Genomic DNA, 26,557 nt, shown 5'->3' with positions numbered 1-26,557 from the left:
CAGAAAGAAGGAATGGCTATCATATGATCACGTGCAACACTTCATTTGACCCCAATGCAGTCATTAAGCTTAAGTAGAAACCGGCCTTATGTAGTTGCTCTAGAATTTTCACTCATCAATTACATCAAATTATAGTAACTTTAAACATAAAGAGTAAATCCACTCACTAGTAGGCATAGGCTATAAAACTTAAAAAGTTGAAGCCTGAGTAGGGTCATGATAAGCGGTGTTGTATAAGCCGTATCTAGATTTTAGAGTCACTTGGATGTTAGGTAATTCAAAAAAAACATTAGCATGACAGAAAGAAGGAATGGCTATCATATGATCACGTGCAACACTTCATTTGACCCCAATGTAGTCATTCAGCTTAAGTAGAAACCGGCCTTATGTAGTTGTTCTGGAATGAGATTTCATTCACCAGGAATGTTAAAAATACTCTTCAAAAGATCTGCTGTATAAGATAGGGTTAATTAGGGACGATCCATTAACAAATTTGTATAAAGCTATAAAATTAAGAGTGGAAATTGTAAACTCGATAAGTCAATAAATGGTTCATTTCTAATTTATCTTTCCCAGTGTAAAATTATATATAAATATGTAGAACTGTTGTCAGTTTAGGTTCTTAATAAATAAATAAAAGTTATGGGTTTATTGAGTAAATATTGTATATTTTATTGATCTTGAACAATTTCAGAAACGGCGAGCGTGGTCACGTTAAGAAGACCATCTGGAACCCCCCCTCCTACTCCTGTTCACTTGATGATAAACAAAAATGATTCCTTAGCTGAAAGAGTAAGAAAGGTATGTAAACAAGTTGAAATAATCACACGTATATACTCCTTGGCTAGCAGTTAATCAAATGAATGCAAGAGTCAAAATTTTGGCAATTATCATCACAAATATTATTCATAAAAAATATTCGTCGAGTATAATCGATTTGTTAACTTGTTTGCTGTTTAAAAACAAGGATTATGGTATTAAAATTGAAAGCAATATGTGATTAAAAAATGCTGGCATTGTCAACTTAACACCTTAGATCAGATTTAGTAATGATGGGTTTTAATTGCAAAAATCTACAATTTGATTTTTTAAATAGGTACCATGCAGGTAGTAATTCAATTTTTTAAATTTAAATTTCAGAATGTATTTTCATATTTAAGCATATGTGAGTGTTGCCGCTTTTCAAACATAATGTGAATTTATAATATTTGCCAGAACACAAGTTATTCTTTACCATTATAATATGTTTGTCATATTTGTTTGGTTGCTTCTTTCTTGTGTTTTTCGTAGATTCTTTTTGTGTGATATTACTTGAGACAGTCATGAGCCAAGATGATTATGGGACCTCATCATATATGGTAACCAAACATACCGACCCATTCACTATACAAATATAAAGATGGATACAGAAATGTACTTTACTCTTCTGTTGCCTTCAGCAAGATAGTGACATCAATTTAGGCATAACTAAAAAAATCCTTGCACACAAATGCCAAAAAACTGTTTTGTTTCATTTGCTGGGTTTAAATGTTTTAAACCACCTAAAATGGATTTGAATAGCATAAAACTGTTTTTTTTTGGTTTTAAAGTAATTATAAATAATAAAACTCTTATCTGCACCCCAACGGTGCATAGGGCACTGCGTCATATAAACGCAGTATTATCTTGATCGTTTACACATGAAGGAAAGGTGATCAGCCCTCCGCTTCAGGTACCAGTCCAGGGTAATATTGAATAAATATGACAGTGAAAAAATCACTAATATTTATTTTACCCCCCTTGGGAATCGAACCCGGGACCTCCAGAACGGTAGCCGAGCGTGCTGACCATTACCCTACGGAGGCGGTTTTAAAGTAACTGCTTAAAAAAGTTTTAAGCTGTTTTTACATATTTACTTGGGATATGTGAAATGTCACCCGTACCAGCCTTTAGGGCGATTCTTGATCAAGGACAAAGGCACTTAGGTCATCCGAAATTCTACTCTCAAAATTTTCTTCCCTCTATCAAGGAAAATTCCATTTTGTGGACTGAGGACCTTTGTATGATATTATTAGACAAAAGTTCGACCTTTGGAAAAAAAAAACAGAAACAAAAAACAAACAAATAATTACCATGGAGGGAAAGGCTGGCATTTAATATAGCATACTATTTGAAAATTTGTAGTTGTCACTTTCTTCATGAAGACAGCAGTATTATCACACATGTATTTTGGCACCTCTCCAAGTCATTTAGGTTTCTTCAACTAAGCTTTCTTTGTGTTTAAAACAAACTCTTTATAAATAACATGGCAATTAATGATTAAGTTCACTGACGATAATGACAGTTTTCTATTTTTTATTGCTGAAATAATATTTATATTAATAATTATCAGTAATGTACAATAGATGTTCATTATCGATAAAATTGGGAAAGGTGTGTTGAGATGATTTGGGCATGTGGAACAAATGAGTGAAGAAAGAACAGTAAAACAAATATATGATGCAAATGCTGTCGGAAATAGAAGCTGAGGAAAAGCGAGGAAAACTTAGTATGATAAAATATTTCAAATATTTGAAAGTGGTCAGGTAATGAGTCGGAATTATCAACGGGTATGTATAAGGAGATGCATGAATGTTGAAGTGGTGATTGTTTGCAAAGACAGATTGATGTGGCATTCTATTCTTTCTACCTACCCCTGTGGAAAAGGGGCGTGATGGTTAGCTAGTTAGTTTATTTCACTGTTTAAAAATTTTAAAACAAAAGGAGTAAAAGTTATATCAATGAAACAATCATGCTTAGTAAATAATAAGTCTATTTATGTCCTTTTCTCATTTGTAAATAACCAAATATTAGGGGCACTGGAAAGTATTTTTTATTGTTCAAGGTAATTTCTGACATTACATATTTTTTTTTATTTGAGTTTATCTCTCTTTCTATTCAACACCTACTTTCTACCTGGACTATGTTTTGGAGTGGGTAACACTTTGAACGTCCCGTTATGGATACAAAGTATTTATTTTTGAGAGTTGAAATTCAGAAAGAAAAAATGAGGAACTTTCCAGTACCCCTAATAATTTGTTAAAATGGATTAATGTGTTCACTATTTTAGATGCAAGCTCTGAAGGCACATAGTAATAGTTTCGATAAAGAGTCTAGCACAGAAAGAGAGCGTGATACTAACAAAAAAGAAAAACCTCGAGAGACGAGTACTGAAACAACTGTCCTCAAGTCTCCAAAAGTCACCACCAAACCTTCCGACAATTCCAAACAAAATGACGTCAATTTCCTTATAAAGGTTTGTAACTTTATCGATAAATTAAAAGTATTTTAAAAGGTTACATTTTTTACCGAAAAAAGGAAAAACAAGTGACCATATTTTCATCGCATATTTCGACATACCTTTGTTTGCATATTCACACATTTGAATTGCCAAGATTATGGGAGAAGAAATCTCTATGATAGTAATCTGCGAAAATAACTACAAAAATTATATTATTCTTCTTTTAAAGTATTACTGTTCTATTCTTCTATAAATATATTGTTTTTCAATTTCTCGGATAGGAAGAGAATTCAGCATTTTTGCCTTAACAAAATTAGTCCCAAAGAAAGAAAAATATTTTAATATTACATTTCGATAGCATGTCATTAATATAACATTTCAGGAACGAGTATCTTACTTCAAAGTAATAGATGTTACTTTTGCACTTATAATTCAAGTACTGTCAAATTTATTTATTTTAAAAATAGAACATTTACGTATTTGACCTACGTCTATGGATTATAAAATTCCATTTTCAATTTTATCACATGAATTTATATTCACGATATTATATCATATAAGAAAAATATGTAAAATAATACTGTATTTTTTTTGTATGATACGTGCTATCTGGCATTTTTAATATTACTGAATGACTCTTGGTATTGAAAATCATCAAATATCCAAATGTTTGTATGCAAAAGGTTTGTCGATTTTTAATATATTTTTAAGTGTTTATAATTAAAGAAAAGGTCTTGCTGGGCTCAGCATGTTTTTAAAATTGGTTTATATTTTATTTTGATTGAATAGTTCAAATTAATACTAAATCCATAAAGACAAAAAACAAAACCACAATCTTATATTTACACTTATTTTCAATTGTGCCAGTCAATGATATTAACATGCTTTATAGGGTTGATCATAATCATCCTCAATTATTCTTCTTTTTTCTTCTTCCACAAAAAAGCTATGTGACTAAAATTGTAATTCATAGATATTTTACTTTTTTTATGAATTCATTTTTATTGATATTACTAAAATAATACTGTGTAATGGAGTTAAAAGCAAATGCAGCAAAGAATATTTCAAACATGCAGACATCCTATGTTTGTAAACAATCTCAAACATTGATTGACATAAATTTTATAGATCTCTATATAGTACAAAATATGTTTTTTTTGTATTTTCGCTAGACAAGTCGCTAGAACTTAAGTTTATCATTTAAGTCTGGTTGTGCTCTTGTGGTTAGTGTCGTGGACTATGCGTTTGACCGCACTCTACCACAATTTAATTGGGGCCGCTTAGGCCTACAAAAATAGTAAACATTTGAAATATTTGTGTAATGACATGTCATTTGAATTTGAAACTTCCAAAACGATTCAACATAACATATCTTCACTTGATGGTGTAAAGGGCACTGCATCTCATTGACATAGTGTTATCTAGATCGTTAATTATGCGAATGCAAGGTGATCAGTCCTGCGCTTCAGTTACCAGTCCAAGGTGATATAAAATAAATATAAGAGTAAAATATAATTTTTATTTATTTAACCCCCCTGGGAATCGAACCAGGGACCCCTAGTATAGTAGGCAAATGTAGTTATCACTACGCCATGGAGGCAGACTACATCATAAAAACACAATTTGTTTTAAAAATGTGTCTGCAGCTTTTAAATTTACAAATTAAGTGTGTTAACATCATCAACTATTAAGGTAGGGACTGACCGGAGACATTTTGTCGTAAAGTAACATGTAACGATGCGAGCATTCATATAGTCAGTACAGCGTTCCGAGTGCTCCATTCGAAGTCGGATGTTTGCTGCGAATGTTACGTTACGACGAAATGCTCCGGTCAGTCCCCACCTTCGCAGTAAAAATAGTTTTTTATTACTGATTAAGACATTGGCTTATGATGTACATTAAGTTTCTAAACATATGTTATTAAAGCTATGCTTTGCTTGTATAAATAAGATAACCGGAGCATTTTAATCCTAATAAAACTACATGTAGGTTAAGAATGCCAGAACAAGTAACTCTCGGCCACCTTTGCGAGGGGGTCCGGCGAAAGAAATGGTCAACGGTGGAATATCCAAGGATTCCCATAGTGACAAAGAAGATTCAGATTCCAACCAAGAAGATGACAATGTCAGTACGGCCGGCACCTCTACCACAGAAACTACTCTAGTGGATCATAACCATCTTGATTATCAGGTGAATATTACATATACAATATTTTTCTTAGAAATTTACTAATATTAATAATAATTTTGGATAATTTATGTAGCACCATGTTCGTACTATATTACCTCAAGGGGGCTTCACTGTGATATTATATGATGTATTGTTTATTCTTGGACAAAACAAAATAAATGTTAAGTCGAAGGTTTACCTTCCTGTGGGCGTCATATTGTTTAGTATCAGATTGCCCGGTCAAGTTTGTCATACCTGACAAATCCTCGGGTCTGTTAGGGTCGTATAGCCATTGAACGCACTTTGACACATTTAAAAAATATAATAACGAAGATGGCTTATATTCTAAGTAATATTATCAGTATGTATTAAAATTTTACTAGCAATACTAAAGGTTTTTTTTTCAATCAAACTGAGGCTTAAGTTAATTAGAAAAAGATTTTGTAAAACAAAATATAAAAAAAACTGGAGTCTCTTTTAATTTTTTACTGAGAATGGATAAAAAATATGACTGGCAGCTTTAACAGTATCAGTCACAGTCTGGTATATTTTGGATAATCAAGTATGTACACATAGAGAGTCTATATAAGTTTTGAGATACTTTTGTTCCTCCTCTTTTCCATTGACTTCTAGGCGTACCGACCAGTAGTGGTTCCTGATCAATAGATCTCTGCACATATGATAAATCGTCTCAAATCAGTTCTTTACTTTGCAGTTCTTCTAGAATAAATTATCTTTTAAGTTCTAAAACGTTTCAGTACAGTACACATCTCTTCAATGTTTCTTTTGAAATATACAAATAAAAACTTGTTTTTTTTTCTCTCTCATAGAATTGCCATAATTATTTGTCTTGCTTATGATGTACAAGGCTTATTATATTCTGTAAAAGGATTTTTATTCTGTGTGAGAATCGGGAAAGATGGTCGGCTATGGCCCGTGGGAACTTCTGCACATCTGCCTTAGTGATGAAAATCCACAGAAAAGTTGACAGGAGAAGACGGACTGTCATTTGTTTCGCAATGCAATGCTAGAGACTTTCCGTTCCACTTCTAGAGCGTTCGCCATTTTGTGTCCTATATAATTACTCCCTTGACTAACTTTATTGGAAATGTTACCACCTATTTCTAAAATTGGACTCTTCGAAGAAATATGTTGGATATTAAACCTCATTGTGCCATTTTATTTTAGCTAATTGAAAGTCTCAAGGAGGAAGTCGAGTCCTTGAAAAAGAGATGTGAGAGAGTTGAGAAAGAGAAGAGCGACATCTTGCTACGGAGGCTGGCGTCCTTGGACACTTCTTCATCTAAAACTGCTACGAGACCTTCCGAGATGCTCAAATTGCAGCAAAAAATTAACGAACTAACCATTCAAAATGAAGACCTCAAGGATGAAAAGAAGCATCTTCAGCAGAGAGTTAGAGAATTTGAAACAGAATCAGAGGTCGGTACATTTAAGACAAAACAATGAAAACCTTTTAATATTTTTTTTTGCTTTTGTTTTTTTTTGGCAAAGCACCTACAATGGAGTAATGAAGCCTATTACAATATTTTCTTACCTTTATAAAAACAAAGACTAACTTTAAATTTTACTTTATACCTTAAAATAACATGTTGTTTGTGTAATATTCAATGCTTCAAACAGTATAACGGTTTGCATTATTATTGGATCAATGAACATCTTAACATGTGTGAAAATCAATAAAAGCAATATTTTCTATCTGATCATGAAATCGTCATCTTAAATTTTTTGTTTGTGAAGTAGGTTGTAGAAAATTTTAATAAACATTATTAAACAGAGTCGGCCGTCGCCCGAGGCAGCAGCCCGAACTGTGGAGCAACTCAGATCCAAGTTGCTTGCTGCGGAAACCCTCTGTGAAGAGCTGATGGATGAAAATGAAGACATGAAACGAGAACTGCGCTCCATGGAAGAGGAAATTGAAGAGATGCAAGATAACTTTAGGCAAGAAATATATGTATTATACAGTTATTATTCGGTCACGGTTTGGCAGCCTCGGCTGGTGACCCTATATCTCTTAAACTACACTTGTCTATGATATTTTTCTTTTTTTTAAATATCCTAGCTGTTATTAAACCCTGTATCTCATGAAATGAGATACAGGGTTAATAATTATGAGATATGTATCTTGTCTATGATATTCTTTTTTTAACATCCTACATTTATGTAGCTGTTTTTAAACCCAATGTTTTTAATCTCATAAACTACACTTGTCTATGATATTATTTTTTTTAAAAACCATCCAAGCTATTTTAAAATTGGTTAGCTGTGATATCATTTTAGCTTAAACATACATTAAAATTGACCAACTGAGATGCATTTCCAGTATATTTACAAAAATTTAACGGTATGTGATTATTACTAGTATGTAAATATAATTGTAACTTGTAAGATTTATTTTTTACATAGTGGAACCTCGATAAACCAAATCACAAGAGGTATGGAAAAATTGCTGCATTGAGTGATTTGTTATATGGAATTTTAGGTATCTCAAAATCCGTTATATTGAAGTTCACTCTCTTATTTGTTGACCTCTATATAACGGAATCCATGGAATTTCACCTCGTTAAAATAATTGATATATGGTATGAGATATAATACAGTAACAGTATAATTGAAATATGTACATGCTTCTAGTATGTAGTACATATGTAGTTTTATTTTATATATTACTACCATGTACATTACTTACATACTGAAGTTACATATGCATAAAAATATTTACATTAACTTTAGTTTACATACTTTAGCTACAAGGAGGCTTGTTTATATGCTCTTTTCATTATGTAGAGCTATATTTTTCATTGAATGCTGTAGCTAGTTCAAGGGGATTTAAAAAAATTCCTTACATCAAGAAATTTTTTAAATGGAGTTTCCTTACTTTGAGGAATTTTTATATTGTAGTTCGTTAGATCAAGGTTCCACTGTTATTTTACCAAAAAAATTCACATATTTACTTGAATAAGTATTGTTTTATTTTTTCATAAATGAATTTCAGAGAGGACCAAGCGGATGAATATAGTTCTATTCGTAAAGAGCTAGAGCAGACCACGAAGAACTGCCGAGTTCTGTCCTTCAAGCTCAAGAAAACTGAGAGGAAGGCGGAACAGCTAGAAAATGAGAAAAAGGAACATGAAAAGAAACTTGTAGAGGTTTGTATGGTTATTAAGCCATTTGTGTTGTCTAATAAAACCTTCCAAATTAACCATTTCCTTCATTAATTGATTCGGCAGTCACTTTGTGGTGAAACCTATCCATTTTTAATTAAATTTTTTACTTAGTAAATACCACTATTTCTTAAAATGTACTGTGACACGTGATGAGGAATGCATCATTTTAAAACACCGTATGTGAAGCTTATTCTAAATTTTAGAGTTGGGTCTTTAGGACGTTGAAGGTTGAAAGGGGGTAGGAGCTGTTTACTATTTTTATTTGTTTATTTAATAAAATAAAAAATTAAAATTAAAATTATATTTGGGTTGGGTATATATTAGAATGGCGGTGCCCAGTCCTAAATTTTCTCACAACAGATGTCATATTTAAATCTCTCTTGGGATAATTATAATAAACAAGTTTATTATAATTATCCCAAGAGATGTCTCATTATCTCATATTTTTGTATATTATGATTATCCTTAAAAGATATCTCTGCATATTCCAATATTGACACTTTAGGAGTAGGAATGTAATTCATGTCAACATGAAAATGTGAGACACATTACAAAGATTATAAAGGTTTTGGGGTGTTAATAGGTTATAAGACTATCTTATTTTATCACATATTGATAACATTGTTTTATAAATATTTTGTTCTCACAGCTAGCCGGCGGTCCAGCCGGTCTGGATAGGGTGGCCAAGATCAAGCAGCTGGAGCAAGACCTGGCGCTGTCCAATGAGGTGGCTCTCCGCCTGCAGAGAGAACTGCAGGATGCTAACGCACGCCTCAGTCAGCAGCCTGCAACTCCCAACCAGAAGAGAGCACCGGCACTGGGCAACATTGGGAAGTCTCAGAGCACTGATGCCGTGAGTCCATTTTTCAGTTTGGTGCTCATAAACATAACCCAAAGATTCTAATGACAGTATCTCGCATGGGTTTTTTACTGCAAAATAATATGGTTTAAAAGCTGTCCACTTAAGAGTTGTCATGCTGAATCAGAATTTCTACTACTGTAATAAACACATACTAAGGTATTTTGTATACAAAAAGCATTGTTTAATTTATGGTATGGTGATATAATACCCTCCTTATCACTCTCCCTATCATTCATTTTAAAGAGGTATTACACAAAGTGAACGATGAATGATAAGGAGAGTGTTTGTTCACTTTGTGGAATACCTCTTTAAAATTAATGATAAGGAGAGTGTTACATACTAAGGTGTTTGTAATATTCACAAATAGGTATAAGGGGCAGTAAAATTGTACTAAACACATTGTAAGTTACACTACCAAGCAATTAATGTGCTTGTGTCAGTATAATGTTTGGGTCAACTCAGATAGAAACACCTATATCTTATAGGAATAAGCTTTTCCGAAACATTTCTCATTTTGACAGGAACAATATTTAATTTTATATACTGGTAGTTATGTGTGTTCTTAAAAATCTCCAGAAACCCAGTCGCGCTACTCTGACCAGGGGAGGTTCACAGGAAGACCCCCAGAAGCTTCTTAGGGACCTTCAGGACTCTCTGGAGAGGGAGGCTGATCTCAGGGAACAGCTTAAGAATGCCGAAGAAGAGGTAAACATCTTGTTTTTATTTTTATCAAATTATATAACACAAATCAAAATACGTGTATAATAAAATTAAATCTTTCTTCTCAAAAATATTTTTAAAAATCACTCGCAAATGAGTTGAGGCTTTAATTTTTTTTTTATTGTATTTTGCTGAAAAAGAATTAATATTTGTGATTTTATGAATCACATTACAGATAATTATATGGGCCATACATTTCAATGCGTGAAATATTTATGGAAGTCATAAATCAATTTTATAGTCGCAACTATAGGAGTAGGTTAGATGTTGTTGTCTGAAGTTTATTAATACCCAGAGAAAGTAGGTAGATAAATTTAGCAGCAGAGATGTAGTGGAAATGTCACGGTACTACATTAAAGCAAGGTACTCGAACATACACCCAGGAATACTAAACTCGATGCAATTTTTTACTTATTAAATTCTGTTTTTTTATTTACGGTCATTTCTTATTGTAACTGCATTTTATATAATATAAAAACAACCTTATTATTTTTTCTGTTCCAATTAATTATGCTTTAAATCTGGGTATGTACTGCCAAATCATCTGTAATAATCACATAAAAGACACATTTGTGTAGTATCACAAACGTGTGTCAGTAGCGGTCAAGGGACCAAGTTAATTTGGCTGTCATACATAAGTAATATAATAAAATTATATGCTAAATCAATAAGTATTGAATGTATAATCTTTAACCTATACATATAAGAAAAACTGGTTGACTACAGCTGCTACAAGCAAAATGACTAATATTGTGTCACTGAATTGGCATATTGCCTCTGTGATGCGTTGGACCGCCATACACTCACCTTACTGCAATTACATTTCCTCTAACTATTGCCAAAGGGCAGATTTTGTTTAGACTACAGTTTATTAACTTATCTAACTATGTAGGACATATTCACAATGTATGCAGACCATTATCAGTGATGAAATGAGAGACTTCAATATATTTTTGCATACGCAGGCCAGTTGGTACCGTCAACGTCAAGGTGGAGGGAGGATTTCCCCCTCTCGCAGAGTCCATCCCCACCCTTCTCCGTTTGCTCCCGTGATCTCCACACTTTCCCACCCCGATCTTATCCCCCCATCTCGCTCGCTAGACTCGGAAGAAGAGATACAACCGGTGGACCAAAACACCGCGCAGAGAATGCACGTCCTCCAAATGCGTCTGGCCATGGAAAAACAGAGTTCTTTAGACGTCGACGATATTTCTGTCAGGTTGAATAAAGTCACTCAAACTAAACCCGATCAATATAATTGCGCCAGCCAGACTGATGACATTTTGTTTGTCGATTCCTCTTGTAATACATCATTTGACTTTGAGAGCAAATCAGTCCAGTGCGCCTCTAGTGCCAGTTACGCCACAGTACAAACCGATCAGATATTTGTTTCCGAAATTAATACTCAAACAATCCCAGAAAGTACTGTCAGTGCTCAGACGCAAACTGAACAGGATTTATACAGAGATTCTGCTACAGCGACTGATGGACTCCTAAAGCTTAAAAATTCTGTAGTCCAGACCGAATCTAATAGCAATCTTGCCGGATACAGTTCCTTCTCCACAATGACCGAAGCTTCTTTGATTTTGGACGATATCTCCTCTTCTAAGATTTCCCTAGAGGATGTGAAGGTGTTATCCACAGATGGAGTCCTGACAGAAATAACCTCGGAATCCTCGGCTTTGCAAAGACCGAAGCGAGAGAGTTCCCAGAGCCCCCCCTTGAGCCCCACCCTTCCCTCCTTGGAGCCCCTGTCCCAGAGCTTCCCCTACCCCTTCATGTCGGTATTCAATGCCATGGCGGGAAGAATACCTTACATAGGTACTGATGGAAAATTATCACTTTTTGTGCTGCCCTTCTGCTGGATGGTCACTCATTTAGAACAAGATTGTAACCGACTAAATTTAGCAGCTCTATTACTCACTTGGGGGTACACACATTAGGAATCTGAATGTGATATGACAATAGTCTCTAATGCATATTTTGTTTTATAGTGAATTCAATTGTTATTTCATTGGTTACAATCTTTTTCGGACATTTTCGTAATGAGTATTAATGTTCTGTCTGTTGTTAATCAAAATGTACCTACCTACTCCAATAGTTGAATAATGTAATCATTGTGTGTAAATGTACATTTGTTATTAATTTGACTTTTTAACAGAACTCAACAGCATCACCTGTGATGAGCTACATAAAAAAACATTTCAAAGCTCCTATACACAGACAAATGTTTTTGTGAATGCATATAGCAGACCATCCAGTTTATCGATGACTCTCGGTGCTGATGAAATGTTATCTCTTTAGCACATTTTGTGTACTTATTACATCAGCATTTAATCTGTGACAGCACACCATCAGTTAGGGAAAGAAATAATAACAAAACTTCCTACATTTACAGAGATTAGACATCGTATAATTCATAGATGAAACGGATGGTCTTCCAATAATTTGTTTACAAATTATTTGTATGTGTTTACCAGCCATCGTGTTGACAAATTTTAGGGAACAGAATTTTAAATCTTTGTTTTATTTTTATTTCTCCCTAATTAAAATAAAATATTTTATTCATAGAGTACAAAATTTTTTATAAAGATAAAGTAGCAATTGTTTTGTTAAAATTGTCTGTAAAATTTGTCTCCACACTTTAAACGCATTCATTCACAGAGCCAATAGCAGCGAAAACACAACAATTTCGATACTCTGAAATAAATGATAGACTGTTGCCATAATGTGATTTTAATTGGAGGGATTCTGATTTTGTCTACTGCAAAATGATTTGTTTGTGACTTGTACCATTTTCAGGGAATAAACTTGCGTAAAAAGGGGTCTCGTCTAGAGGATGACAATGAATCTCTGGTCCTACAGCTGAAGAAAATGGCTACCAAGGCCAGAAGTATGTTCCCAAGCATATCCTGCTCCCCGAATATGACTACTCCCAAAATATTGCGTGCCCTGTTGTAAAAAAGCCCTGTTCAAGTTTTATGTAACAAATTTGAATGGAATCAATAATCTCTGCAAATTTGTGTGACGGCTAAATTAACACTTAACCCTATTGAGCATACCGGATCGTGTAGCCATTTTCTGCAGTTGTGGTGTAATGTGATATATGTTTAGTTTTTTAAACTTTGCAAGTGCATTTACTGTGTGTCAATATGTATTATTATTCTATATTTATTAATTTGTTTATTGAATTCTGGTTTTGTATAGTTAAAATATTATTTGTGTATACAAACAGCTAGTTTAACACATTTTTTTATCAGAGTATTTTTTCAAACACTTATGAAACAGTACATTTTCAAGATTTACACTAACAAAGTGTTGTGTGATGGCTAAAACAATAACTTTATATTGTGTGCAATGTTTTTTGTTGTTGTTTGAATTAAAAAAATTAACCTTATTGTGTTGTTTTGGTTCATAAATCGTTTTACTTCCCCCTTAACTTTTTAAGACAGAAGCATATGTTCGTTTTATGAATTTGGTTTCCGGAACCGGGCTTCTAAATGCACTAAACCTGTAACACACATTTTTTTCTGAACCATCAATCAGAAATAAACATATGCTTTTGTTCTTAATGTTTATTTATCCAGTGCCTTCTAGATAATAAATACATTATACCTTCTTGATAATAAATAAATTATACCTTCTAGATAATAAATACATTACAAATACATACAGTTTGCTTCAAATACTGCCCACACAAAACCTAAAACACAGTTAGAGGATACACTATATATTTAAGAGAAAAATGCAAGAGAAGAGACCTCGATGGACGACATTGAGAGAATTTTTAAAGTTACATACAAATGTCACAAACAAATAAAAAAAAGTGTTTGTGTCAACTTAACACTACACAATTGATTGCAAAAACTCTTGATCAATATTGATGATTGATGCATTTAGTATGTCAATATTTATCAGTTTTTAGTACTAATAAAAACTGATTATTGCAAAATTTGTCATAAATTGTATTTTATGTAGAAGGCACTAATTCACAATGAAAAAACAAAGATTCTTTATTTACCGGCTATGGCTCACCAGGGATATTACAGCGAAAAATATACAACACTGTAACTTATATTACATTATATAGAAAGACTAGAAAGAATTATGAAAAAAAAATTATTTGCAAATTAAGACTCAAGAAAGAAATATGAAAAATAAGAATTATGGTGGCACTCGGTTATTAATTGTTAAAAGCATTTCTTCACTGGCATAATCATATTAACTTAATGTGGTTTAAGAAAATTTAAAGCATAGTCACCATTTTTTTTTAAAATATTTAAATTTATTTTTAATTAATCTTTAAAACATTGTCTTAAATGATCATGTGGATTTGAAATCACATCATATTTTTTATTGAACTTTTGTATTTTTATTTGAATTTTTATATTTTTTATTGAATTGACATTTTCATATTTCGTATTGAATTTGTATTAATTTATACATGTGCTTTTATATTAATGAAAAATAGATTTTCCACATATCCTGGTAAATAGAGATTCAATCACACAAGTACTTTTTACATTGTGTTATTTTGCTTGAATAATAATGCTTTAATTAACAAAGTATAAGACTAGTACTGTTCTGTGTAGGTCGAAAACTATCTCCAACACCTCCCACAAACAGACTCACTATCGAGAATGCCGTAGAGAAAGATGAAGGTATCTCCGATGAAGAGGATCCGGCTGAACTGAGGATTCTTCTTGAACTTAATGAGCAGGTAGTTCAATAATATTATTTTAAAATATTTTAAAATTGGCTCATGTATGGGGTAAGCACCATAAATTCTCGGCTCGATAGGCTTATAAAAGTTCAATTATGTTAAAACCCCATTGCCTCATAGTTGCACATGTAAATGAGGGCTTGAGAGTGGTAGTTTTTACAAACGCATTCATGATATTATTTTTTTGTAATCTCAACATAGATGAAGAAGAATATTCATTGTTTGGTTAAGTGATCGCTTTATATACGTGTAACATTCACCAATTCTACTCATGATTGACACCACACTACTCAAATTCTAGACGCATTCAATACGTCAATATAGTAAAACTCGTACCAAAGTATGCGCGAGTTCACAGTAGCCATTTATGGTGGAATGAGGAAAGCAGTGAGTGTTGAAGGAGTTTCATCAGTATATCTAGAAGTTTCAAGAATTTGAGTAGGGTGAATGTCAATCATGGGTAGAATTGATGAATGTTACATGCGTGTAAAGTGATCATTTAACCAAGCCTATGACGGTTGTGAGCCCTGTAAATGCCCAGACTTTCATATTCTTCTTCATCTATATTGGGATGTCAAAAAATAATGTAAAAATAATTCCTAATTGGAGATAATCCAGATTTGTTTGCAAGTATTTGGACACACTCAAAATGTTGTAAATATATTCATTATAATTTTGGCACAGCCTCAGTATGGCTCTTATAATAGGAGATGCTGGGGTCCGAGGTAGATAGGAAAATTTCACTGCAGGGTTTCAATACTGTTTTTCTCTTGCAGGAAGCATCGGTGCTCAGGAGAAAGGTGGAGGAACTGGAACACGAAGGGGAGTCCCTCAAAACTCAACTCAAAGATATGGCTGAAAAACTTAGTGTGGCCAACGTGAAGGCTCCCCTCTCCACTGTTAAGAAAACATTCGGCAACAAGGGTAACAACTTGTCAGAGGAAAAAATTAAGGTATGACAAGACTCAACATTATTTAGACTTGCGGCCGATAATAATGTTTGTCTAAAAGCTATTTGATCTAAATTTTAAACAAAATAATGCGATTAATGCAATTTGAAACAATATATATTAAGAGTTGAAACTGAGATGAAGCATCTATAATTTTTATACGAAAGAAGGTGAAAATCTGAGCATTCCAGGGCTTACGGCCTGGCGTTTGACTCACTTAATTGTTCGCTTTATACACTTCTGTAATGTTCACTATTCTTGCCATTATTGGACAGCCATATTCCATTTATTTTTTAAAGTTGACCGTTTTTGTAATTTTTGTTAGATTTTTGATAATTTTGTTCAACAAATAAATGAACTACACCTTATAGGTGTTTGACTCTCAGTTGTTGTGTTTGACTGTCAGTATGTTGCCTTAAAATGGACACATTTTATATTCAATCAAGTTATTTATTATTGTGTGTTAATGATGGAACAAATGTGGTTTCAATGAACATTTAATAAAAAGATTTTCTGTATTAAAGAGTAGTCATAAATGATTTTTGGTTCCAGGTTTTGGAAGGAGAAATAGCTGACATAAGAAAGAAGTTGATTGAAAAGGAACGAGATTGTGAGAGGCTCCATGCAGAACTCAGTCTGACACAAAAGAGATCAAAATCTTCTCTGGTTAAAAGCAAGTACGTTCTTTACTGAATTGATATAAATATTCATTAAAAAAATAATTGATTACCTTACGAATCTTGTCTAGAGTAGATATTAGTATCACCAAAAATAGCATATTTTACCTGAATTATATATTTTTTTCAAGGTCATTGGATGGAGCTAATGAACAGCAAAATGTTGATCTGAAACGTCAATTACAACTCATAGAGCAAGAAGCATCTATTTTATCTGAAAAAAATCGGACCTTGGAATCTGATAATGAAAAGTTACAAGCAGAAAATAAGAAAATACAGGTAGGCTTTCTAAAATTACCTTTCTTCAAAATTTTATCATATGTTACCTTAAATCCTTTTTCCACTGTTTAGTAAAAAGTAGAATATAAAAATAAAACATTTGTATAAGATCAATTTTTTGGCTTATAATTGAATGAGCTACACGACCAGTTTCGAAAATTATTTAAGACGTTTTCAGTTCTCGAAACTAGTTGCGTTTACATTAATTTATTGAAAATGTGGTCTAATAAAAGTGGTTTGTATTTAAATCATCATGTCATTCCGCATAGTTAATGCCAAATCAACTAATCAAACAAAAGTAGAAGATACAACTTTAAACTAACATTTTTTTCTTTGCCAGTTGCTGAGAGGTGCGAAAACATTAAAGAATGAAAAATCTCTGGAACAAAACACAGAGAAGATTTCACAATTAGAAACAGAACTTCAGGAAGCTCATAATAAAATCAAAGAGTTGGAAATGGCCAGGGAAAGTGAAAAACCGGAAAAGAAGGTCACTTTTGGCACAGCATCTTCTAAAAAGGACGCAGAAGCTTTGAAAGTCAAGCAAGATGAGTTAGACAAGTTGAAATTAACCATGAAAAAGGTAAATAATATAAAACAAATAAAAATACAAATATGCCAGCTAAGCGTTCTAAATATTCATTGCTGTTTTTATTGTAGGTGGAAAATGAAAAAGACCGACTGGCAGAACTCGTTAAACAATTGAAGGATGATGCAATCAAATCATTTAAACCACGTACTCCAAAGAAACCAACTGATTTCACAACAAAACTACAACTTAAGAAAATGGTTGAAGAGTTGGAGAGTGAAATAGGTAATGACAATATTTAAAAAAGAAAGAAAGAGAAATATATTTTTTAAATTAAAAAAAATTCATTATTACTTATTACTTATTAAAACTTTTTTTTATAAAGACTAAGGTCTTTATAGAATGAACTAAGCACAACCAGTGTTAAGACATTATTTTACATAGTAAATGTTTTAGTGAAAAATCACTAATTGGTGCGGATAAGGTCTAGAAGGAGGATACATGTTTTTCTGTATGTATGTTTTGATGTTACATATTTTTCTGTTCTAGGTGAGATGTTTGTGGTTATGAAGAATGCAGATATCGAGTCTGTAGGAAAGAAACAACTTGAAATGGAAGCAATGGAAAAGACCATCCAAGAACTGCGCAACTCGTTGAACAGAAATGAAACTGATGTGAAGAACGACAAACAAAAACTTCAGACCGAAATCAACAAACTGACAGAGACCAATACCAAGTTTGAAAATGAGAAAAAGTCTCTGTCGGATAAATATACGTCCTGCGAAAAGGAAAGGGACCAAGCGAAGGCGGATTATAAGAAGATTCAAGAAAACAATAAAAAACTGGATGAACAAATTGCCAAACTCAACAGTGATCTCAGTAAGTAAATTGATACATGGTGGAAACTCGATAATTCATCTCATTTGGGACCGAAAGAGTGTTGGAGTATAAAAATAGCACATAGCTTTTTAACGCTCTCCTTATACCACTTTAAATAAAAACCACTTAAAAGCTCTACTTCAAAGTTCTACTCTTTTAAGTAGTATTACACAATGAACAATGAACGATGAGGGAGTGTTATATTACCACATCGCTACGATAACAATGCTTTTAAAATACAAAATATATACCTTAACACTCCATTTATTTCATTTATATATATATTTGCATGTATTTATTGTACAGTACATATGACTTGTTGAAAAAACGTATAACCATTTTTTGAATTAACTTTACACATCCTTTTGTGATGGCTAAATTACGCACTCGCCGAATTTCAATAAGTTCGGAAATGTCTGCCTCTTTTTGCTGTTCATACCATTAAATGCACTTTGTTCACTTGTCTTCTACTTCTTTACTATGAACACTATGATAATGAGAAATATCATCTTCTTGGTTGATTACTTGTTCAACTATCTCGGCGTCGTTCAGAGCCTCGCAACCCATATCTGAAATTTGACTAGTTGTGTAAGTCACATTTTTCTGTTGGAAAAGAATTTTTTTCCCCATGATGAATTACAGAACCTACCGATTTATGGAGTATGGAATTATCAAGTTTCTACTGTATTTTTTTTTTAAATTGCTTTATATATCTTTACTTACATAAAAAACTAATATGTCTCTTTTATCCATCAGAATCGGCCAATACCAAAGGCACCGAGTTGTCAGACTTGAGAAGTAAAATTGAAAATCTAAAATCAGATCTCGAAAGCAAGGACAAGGAAGTTCTCAAGATGAAGAAAGATCTGGAAACTGCGGCCAGAACCGAAGAAGACAAAGGCAAACTTCTTAAAGAGGTATTATTTCTTGATTTGGCATTAACTATTGGCAAAAGAAGGATAAAAACAGTGAATGGCGTTATAATGCGTTCCCTCAAACGAATGTGTTGAAAATCGTTGTATGACGGAATTAAAAATGAAGATATTAGAAAATAATATAAGGCTGAACTACGGATAGTTGGAAAGATGAAGAAAAGTTCTTTGAGGTGGTATGAAAATGTTGAGTGAATTAATAATGAGAGAATGACTAAGTATATTTAGTAAATGTGAATGGGAGAACAGAACAAAGATGGCCAAAAAAGACTTGGAACTACCAGATCAATCAAAACCTTCAATCTAGTCATGTCAAAAGTCTACGTAACTGTAATTCATGTATGACTAGATGTATGGATGGGACAGAAACTAGTAGTGTATGTCAGGATAAAAGTGTGGCATTCCATCCTCTCTGCCTACCCCTGCAAACAAATTTTCTGTATCATTGACAATACATATTCATTGACAATCTATTTGAAATGCCAAAGTCATCAGAAATAAAAAGTACAGAAGTAATGTAACAGTTATCTATATTAGCTATATTACATAGTTAGCACATTGAATTCCGTATGGAATCCCATCTCAGCTCACATTTAATCATTGTAATTTAATCATTGTATTGATAATTTTCTCAACTCAAATGTTTTAAGGTAGGAGATAAAGCAAAAAAGATCACGGAGTTGGAAAAGAAGCTGAAGGAGTCTGAAGATAAATGCAAAAGAACAGAGAAGATGCTCACCGTTCGTAAAGAAAGGGTTGCACAGCTGGAGAAAGATGTAAGTTATTATTTTTATACCGGGTGAAACCGAGCATCTATCCTGCCCTTTCTTATGGACATCAAAAGTAACTGAAGGAAAAATCTGTAAAACCTACAAAAATGATTTTTTAAAATATTTTTCAAGACTAAAATTAATTGTCCGCCTCCGTAGTGTAGTGGTTACCACGCTCGGCTAACGTACTGGAGATCCTGGGTTTGATTCCCAGGGAGGGTCAAATAAATATAAGTGATTCACTCTAATTTTATACAATATGTTTTACCCTGGACTGGTATCTGAAGCGGGGGCTGATCACCTTTCCTCCATGTGTTACCAATCAAGATAACACCGCGTTTATACTATGCAGATCCAAAATATCCATTTGGAAAAACATGAGATAACCTCTGATTGTTTGTTTTGGTTTGTCCTGAAATATATGAAAATCACACACTGACCCCTATCAGCACCAAAATGGTGGATAGGGCACCACAACAGACGGACGCATTGTTAATTTGATCATTAATTATATGAGGGCAAGGTGATCAGTCCAGCACTCCAGGTTCTCATATATGTATAGGAATGGAATATATTTGTGATACAGATGATGTATGTGAAGGATATTTGCATAAGATATTTATGCAAATATTTTCTCCTTTGTCTTCTAAACCTCCATGATGAATCTATATTGAATGGTTCGTAGAGCACTCACTGTGTCATATTGACACAATGTTTATTTGATTGTTAATAATATATAGGCGGGTAAAAATAATTATTTGTGGTTTTTAAACCTGAATATTTATTTAATATCACCCTGGACTGGTACCTGAAGCGCAGAGCTGACGACCTTTCCTTTGTATATTTAATGACCAAGATAACACTGCTTCTATATGATGCGTTGCCATATAGAAACAGTGTTATCTTAGTCATTAAATATAATAATGATTAGGGTTAGAAAAAGAACAATATTCATTTTTACATTCCTGGGAATTGAATCTGGAACCTTCAGCATGGTAGCCAAACTTGTTACTACACTGTGGAGGTGTACAAATGTATATATCACCAAATAAAATTATTTATGTAAGTTTTGGAGATGATTTATTTCAGCGCCATGTTTATATGAAAAAAGGATGGATATTTAAAATTACACGGTCATTTATTTATCACTCATTAATAACCCTTCACTTTAAGGTGGGGACTGCCGGAGTCATTTTGTCGTAATGTAACACGTTACGATGCGAGCATTCGTATAGTCAGTACAGCGTTCCGAGTGCTCCATCCATAGTCGGATGCTTCCTCGCGCGAGCGACGTTATGACATTCCATTGCGACAAAATGCTCCGGTCAGTCCCCACCTTTATAAATCTAGTCTCTCATTATAATGTTCTTGCTTTTCACTAAACTGCCAGTTGTCGGAGGAGAAAGAACAGAGTGAAAACTTTAACGAGCAACAGAAGCGGCTGTCGGCCGACTGGGCACTGGAGAGAGAAGCTCTCTCTACCAAATTGTCCCAGATGCAGTCCGACCTGAAGGACGTAGAAGCGCCGTGGAAGGAGAGGTTGGCGGAACTGGAGGGCAAAGCGGTGACTCTAGAGTCCCAGTTGGCAGCCAAGGCTGAGCATATAAAGCAACTGGTAAAATATGGGATTTGCCTGACCCTCCCGAGTGACCGGCCCGTACTGTTTGTCTAATTCCTGTTCCCCCGGTGTTGCAAACATTCATTTAATGTTCGTGTCCCTGATTGGTCCTGGATTGGAGCTAAAAAATATATTATTATTTATTAATATTTATTTTATGTTTATATTTGTGGTGTTTGTCCAATATTTTTGTTATAGAAATCTAATGAGTAGGTACTTTAAAATCAAAACTCAAATATTCAGTTAAAAAAAACCTCTACTCTATAATTCTCATTAATCTTTATAAATGAGAATGTAAATATTGTTTATGTAGTTCAAAATCTCTAATCTCCAAAGTTATTCACCAATTTCTTTGAAATTTTGACACGTTTCATTCAAATACGCGCATGTTTTTATATATCTGTGATGGGTGTTTTTACCTGGGACAGGTAAAATCGTTTTTAAACAGTTTTTTTACTGCAATGGCAGCACCGTCTGTCGAACGTAACAGCAACATACATAATTCTCATGGACAGTGTGCTACTTGACAGCTGTTACTACTTTTTTAATGTTTTCAATTACATTGCTGTCTCATAGATTTTCATTGCTTCACAGGCATTTTGAAATTATACATATTAGAAGTGGTTGATTCATAATTTCTTTCTTTCCCATTTAACCATACCGAACCACGGCAGCGCGTGACGGTGCAGTTATAGTTCCAATTGATGTTATATTTATTTGATTTATATCTCAACATAGATGAAGAAGTTATTGAGATGGGAGTATGGGTAGATTTAAACTGGCATTTGGTAGCATTTGTTAAAAGGAAAGCATTTGTTAAAACATGGAATTTTGTGACCCTGATAAATAATATTAGATGTAAATTTTAAAATATGAGTTTTGATTCTAAGGTTGGTACTCAAATAACATTATTTGTTATGTACTAAGAATAGTCAAAATTTATCCGCACTTACACTGTCATAGTTGCATGAAAATCGCACAGTCAAGGTCAAATTCTGATCACATGACCCAGTAGTACCAATCTAAGAAGAGACAGCTGTGACACAAACCTAAAGATGTATTAGGGTGAAAGTGCAGATAATCTTTTACTTTCTCTTATATTTTATATGTTTTTATAAAAATTTTAGTTTTTCCCTAAATATAATGTTATATGTTAGTATAAGCAAAGAATGTTTTAATAATAATTTTTTTTTTAAAAAGGTAAAAAATAAACTTTCAAACGTCAAAAATAATTTTAAAAGTATTCCGCTGATAAAACAGAGTACGATATTTAAATTTATCAAGTCCTTCTCAAAACTTGTGTAATGTTGCCATCTTGGTTTTCCTTTATCGCACTCTGTTTTATCAGCGGAACACTTTCAAATTCAAAAATTAAAAGAATACATTTCTTTACATACCTTAATATGCATTATGCTATATTCAATTGAATTTAAAATGGCATTCATTTTGGGATTTGCCAATATATTTTATACGGTGGTACTAGCTAAGCGAGTCTTAGAAGGATGAGTTTTGGATGAATGTAATGAGTGTGATGAATGGAAAAACGAATAATGAAAAGATAATTCTAGCTGGTGATTTGAATGGGTGGGTTGGTACTAGGAGAGATGATTTTGAATCATCGCTCGGTTTGTATGGAGATGCAAGAGTGAACGATTATGGGAAGAGATTGTTAGAGGTGTGCCTGGAACGGAATCTTTTTGTATCAATTTTTTTTTTGCACATAAGGGAATCCTACAACATACTTAGGAGAAATGTTGAAAGGACCATTATGGATTATGTCATCATTGACTCTAGATCAAGGGTGTAGTATCCGTATTTCTTCTTCTCCGTCTTATTCCTCATTGCTGAGGGTTGTGACCCTTGCAGAAGCAATGACTCTTCTCCAGTTATCCCTTGACTGCGCTGCACATAGCGCCCAAACAACTGAGGTGCCTGCTGGTGCCTTAATTTGATCGGTCCATCGTGTGGGGATCTTCCTCTCCCTCTCTTTTCCTCCAGGCTACCGATCACAACTAGTCGTTCCAGGCTATCCTCGTTGCCACGCACAACGTGTCCAAAGAATCCATATTTAAACGATGAAATTTTGCAGGAAGAATCCATGTCTTCCGACAAAGGCTCCTCGAATGGAGTTTCCCAGGTGGAACTGGCGCAGGTGAAAGAGCAGCTGGAAACCATGAGAAGGGAAGTGGGCAACAAGGAGCAGGAGCTCACCAGCCTGCGGCAGGACATGTTGGCCAAGCACCGGGACCTGACCAAGGCTCAGGACGAGCTGGCGGGCAGCAAGCAGGACGTGCTGAAGCTGCAGCACGAGAAGACCGAACTGGACACGAGGATCAAGACTCAGGCCAAGGAGGCCAGTCACCTGCAGAGCCGGGTCTCGGAGCTAGACGTCGATTTCCAGGTTTAACTTCGTTTTTTTTTTATTTACAAACATGAGTGTGGGTTCTCACCAAGACTGCCTTTGTGTCTGTTTATTTTTGATCATATAATTTTTAAAAAATTATCTTTTTTTTCTTCTTTTTTCTGCCTTTTTTTCAAAAAGGGATTTTCACTCAAGTGGTGCATATGGCACTAGATCGGAATGACTTGGTGTTAAATTGTCGATTATATGGAGACAGAGTGATTAGCTCTACAACAGGCAGACACATTTGTAAAAAATGTTCAGCCATTGTTTGTCTGGTGTGCTGGTTTTTGAGGCGTCTGTGTACCTGCCACTATCGGGTTGGAACTTGGATCTAGTTGACTAAATGAACTAACTACTAATCTCTTTCACGTCTACACTGGGGCACTTCTAGAAATTTCGTGGTGGTTTAAAAAAAAATTCATATTTGTAGTGATAGGGACATCAAAACTATCAAATGTAAATTCACGGTAAAATTGAGATACAATTTTGTTTAATATTTTCTTTTAATTTTCGCTGGTTCAATTTATTAATTTATTAATTTGCTTTGCAAGAGTGATCTGTTAGGATGTCTAGAGCTTTCAATAATCAGTCCTATACTCCAGATTTCATGATCTAGGAATATATTTGATGGGATACAGATGTACATATACAGTTATGAATGGTATAATTCCAGGCTGAGAGGAAGCGGCTCGAAAGGATGAAAGTTATCCACGACAAGGATCTGAAGAACAAAGAGATAGAGCTCGCTACGCTGAAGGGCAAACTAAGGACACTGGAGCAGACGTCCGGCGCTGGCAGCAAGAAGATTGAAGACCTCAAGAAGGAATACGATATGAAATTCAAACGTAAATAACCGGATTTGTTACTTTCAAAGAACAGATTAGATACTTAGTTTTATAACAATATATTTGCATATTTGGTTTACTTTTTTTAGAAATGGAGACTAGCCTTGTAGCTGAGAAGAAGGAGTATGATGACCTGACTGCCAAGTATGAGATTTTGGAAGAAGAACATGTTGTTACCAAAGCCAAATTGACCATAGAAAAAGAAAATGCACAAGGGTAAATATGTTATTCCATTAATTATTCCAGTAATTTCTTACAAAATTTTTATTTAAAATTTACTAGGCAAATACCATTTCCAAAGCTAAAAAGGAGAATATCAGCAATGCAAGAATATCAGCAGGCATTCGGTCGCATACCCATACTCGCACTAGCTTGTGTAACTGTGCTGAACACTGCTTATACGTATACACATACATGTGTAGATTTACACGGCTCACGATATGTCATTAGCTGATTTAATTAATCACTTTATACACTGTTTTAACATTCACCATTCTGCTCATGATTGAATGTGAATAAAATACCCGCGATTATTTTAGAACAGTATGTAATCTAATGGGTGGTGTTTTTTTATGAACTATTTGTGTCCAATTTATACATAAAACATGTCGATAGCCATAATTTAAGAAGAAAATTTGTTTCTGGTAATCCAGGCCTTAATGTAAGATTGTGCTTTGAAAACATATGTTCAATGTGTGTGTGTTTTTTAGGGAAGTACTGCAACTCCAAAAAGAGATATCGAGCACATCAGCTGAACTCAAATCCTTACAGGACACTTACAATGCTAAGACTGATGCCTGGATCAAAGAAAAAATGGATCTGCAGGTAATATAACGATATTTATTTATCATTTTGGAAAAAATACCTCCACAACTAGACTCCAACAACCTCGTAGATGTGTTGCGGTTATACTTCACTACAATACACAAATAACCGCAGGTCTTCACAGTTGCATAAGGGTCTTTTTTTTTTTTAAATTATGATGTTGGTATATTTGTTTTACTTATGTACATTTTAACAAACATATATAAACGCCTTTAAAGGTAATAAATATTGTCCACATCCATGGTTTATTATATAATATTTAGCTACCTGACTGAAGGGCATGGGTACAATTCTCAGGGGGGGGGGGTTGGAATGACTATTAGTGATTTTTCACTCTGATATTTAATTGATATTACTCTGTATTGGTACCTGAAGTGCAGGATTGATCACCTTGCCTTCATATAAGTAACGATCAAGATAGCACTGCATATGATTCAGTACCCTATGCACTTTTAGTTATGCATAGGGTTTAGAAGACAATAATACATTTTTGTGCATGATGAAACCCGTGTTATAGTAGTTGTTGCGTTTTATTGACATTTTTGTTTGATAAACAGGGCTAGAGAATGGAAAGAGGGAAGTCTAATAAGTGAGGGGCAACAACGGTGTGAATTTATTAAATTATCCAACTTAAGCCATTCTGTAGTAATGAGAGACTAGACAGGTCCACAGTATTGTGTATTTGATTACGGATTTTTATCGATTGTTGCGCGGGATGATCGATAATCCTGAAATTATCCGGAACATTGGTCTGTATGTTCCCGATAGTTACCTAAGACAGCGTCGACATAGATTGTTTCACATTCCTATACACAGGACCAACCTGCCGATGGTTAGGCCTGTAGGAAGAGCTACCGCTATGTTGAACAATATCTCATTGGATATTGATCTGTTCCATGTGTTTGAAGGAGTTTTCCGAAGCGGGATTCTT

The 26,557-nt window shown here is 33.9% G+C and overlaps 1 protein-coding gene across 4 annotated transcripts in view; it reads left to right on the top strand.

Annotated features, from left to right (window-relative positions):
- Positions 1 to 26,557, top strand: part of LOC148313894 (uncharacterized) — a 48,506-nt gene that overhangs the window by 11,308 nt on the left and 10,641 nt on the right. Inside the window, exons 4-26 of one of the 4 annotated variants that reach the window (XM_088272450.1) lie at positions 695 to 801; positions 3,089 to 3,274; positions 5,249 to 5,449; positions 6,617 to 6,868; positions 7,224 to 7,387; positions 8,442 to 8,595; positions 9,263 to 9,466; positions 10,052 to 10,180; positions 12,998 to 13,088; positions 14,788 to 14,915; positions 15,695 to 15,871; positions 16,421 to 16,545; positions 16,677 to 16,824; positions 17,165 to 17,407; positions 17,485 to 17,638; positions 17,903 to 18,232; positions 18,989 to 19,149; positions 19,815 to 19,940; positions 21,325 to 21,549; positions 23,642 to 23,953; positions 24,630 to 24,801; positions 24,891 to 25,017; positions 25,512 to 25,626. In XM_088272450.1, coding sequence (XP_088128576.1) covers positions 695 to 801; positions 3,089 to 3,274; positions 5,249 to 5,449; positions 6,617 to 6,868; positions 7,224 to 7,387; positions 8,442 to 8,595; positions 9,263 to 9,466; positions 10,052 to 10,180; positions 12,998 to 13,088; positions 14,788 to 14,915; positions 15,695 to 15,871; positions 16,421 to 16,545; positions 16,677 to 16,824; positions 17,165 to 17,407; positions 17,485 to 17,638; positions 17,903 to 18,232; positions 18,989 to 19,149; positions 19,815 to 19,940; positions 21,325 to 21,549; positions 23,642 to 23,953; positions 24,630 to 24,801; positions 24,891 to 25,017; positions 25,512 to 25,626 — 4,031 coding nt within the window. Of the gene's footprint in view, positions 1 to 694; positions 802 to 3,088; positions 3,275 to 5,248; positions 5,450 to 6,616; positions 6,869 to 7,223; positions 7,388 to 8,441; positions 8,596 to 9,262; positions 9,467 to 10,051; positions 10,181 to 11,112; positions 12,017 to 12,997; positions 13,089 to 14,787; positions 14,916 to 15,694; positions 15,872 to 16,420; positions 16,546 to 16,676; positions 16,825 to 17,164; positions 17,408 to 17,484; positions 17,639 to 17,902; positions 18,233 to 18,988; positions 19,150 to 19,814; positions 19,941 to 21,324; positions 21,550 to 23,641; positions 23,954 to 24,629; positions 24,802 to 24,890; positions 25,018 to 25,511; positions 25,627 to 26,557 lie in introns of those variants that run through there. The other 3 variants (XM_088272528.1, XM_088272600.1, XM_088272680.1) reach the window with 3 other exon arrangements.

Source organism: Brachycentrus maculatus, unplaced genomic scaffold, assembly GCF_059751285.1.
Source record: "Brachycentrus maculatus isolate JH-2025_06_01 unplaced genomic scaffold, ASM5975128v1 h1tg000004l, whole genome shotgun sequence".
NCBI lineage: Eukaryota > Metazoa > Arthropoda > Insecta > Trichoptera > Brachycentridae > Brachycentrus > Brachycentrus maculatus.
The sequence above is the reverse complement of the archived record's forward strand: the minus strand, read 5'-3'. Positions and strand labels throughout refer to the sequence as shown.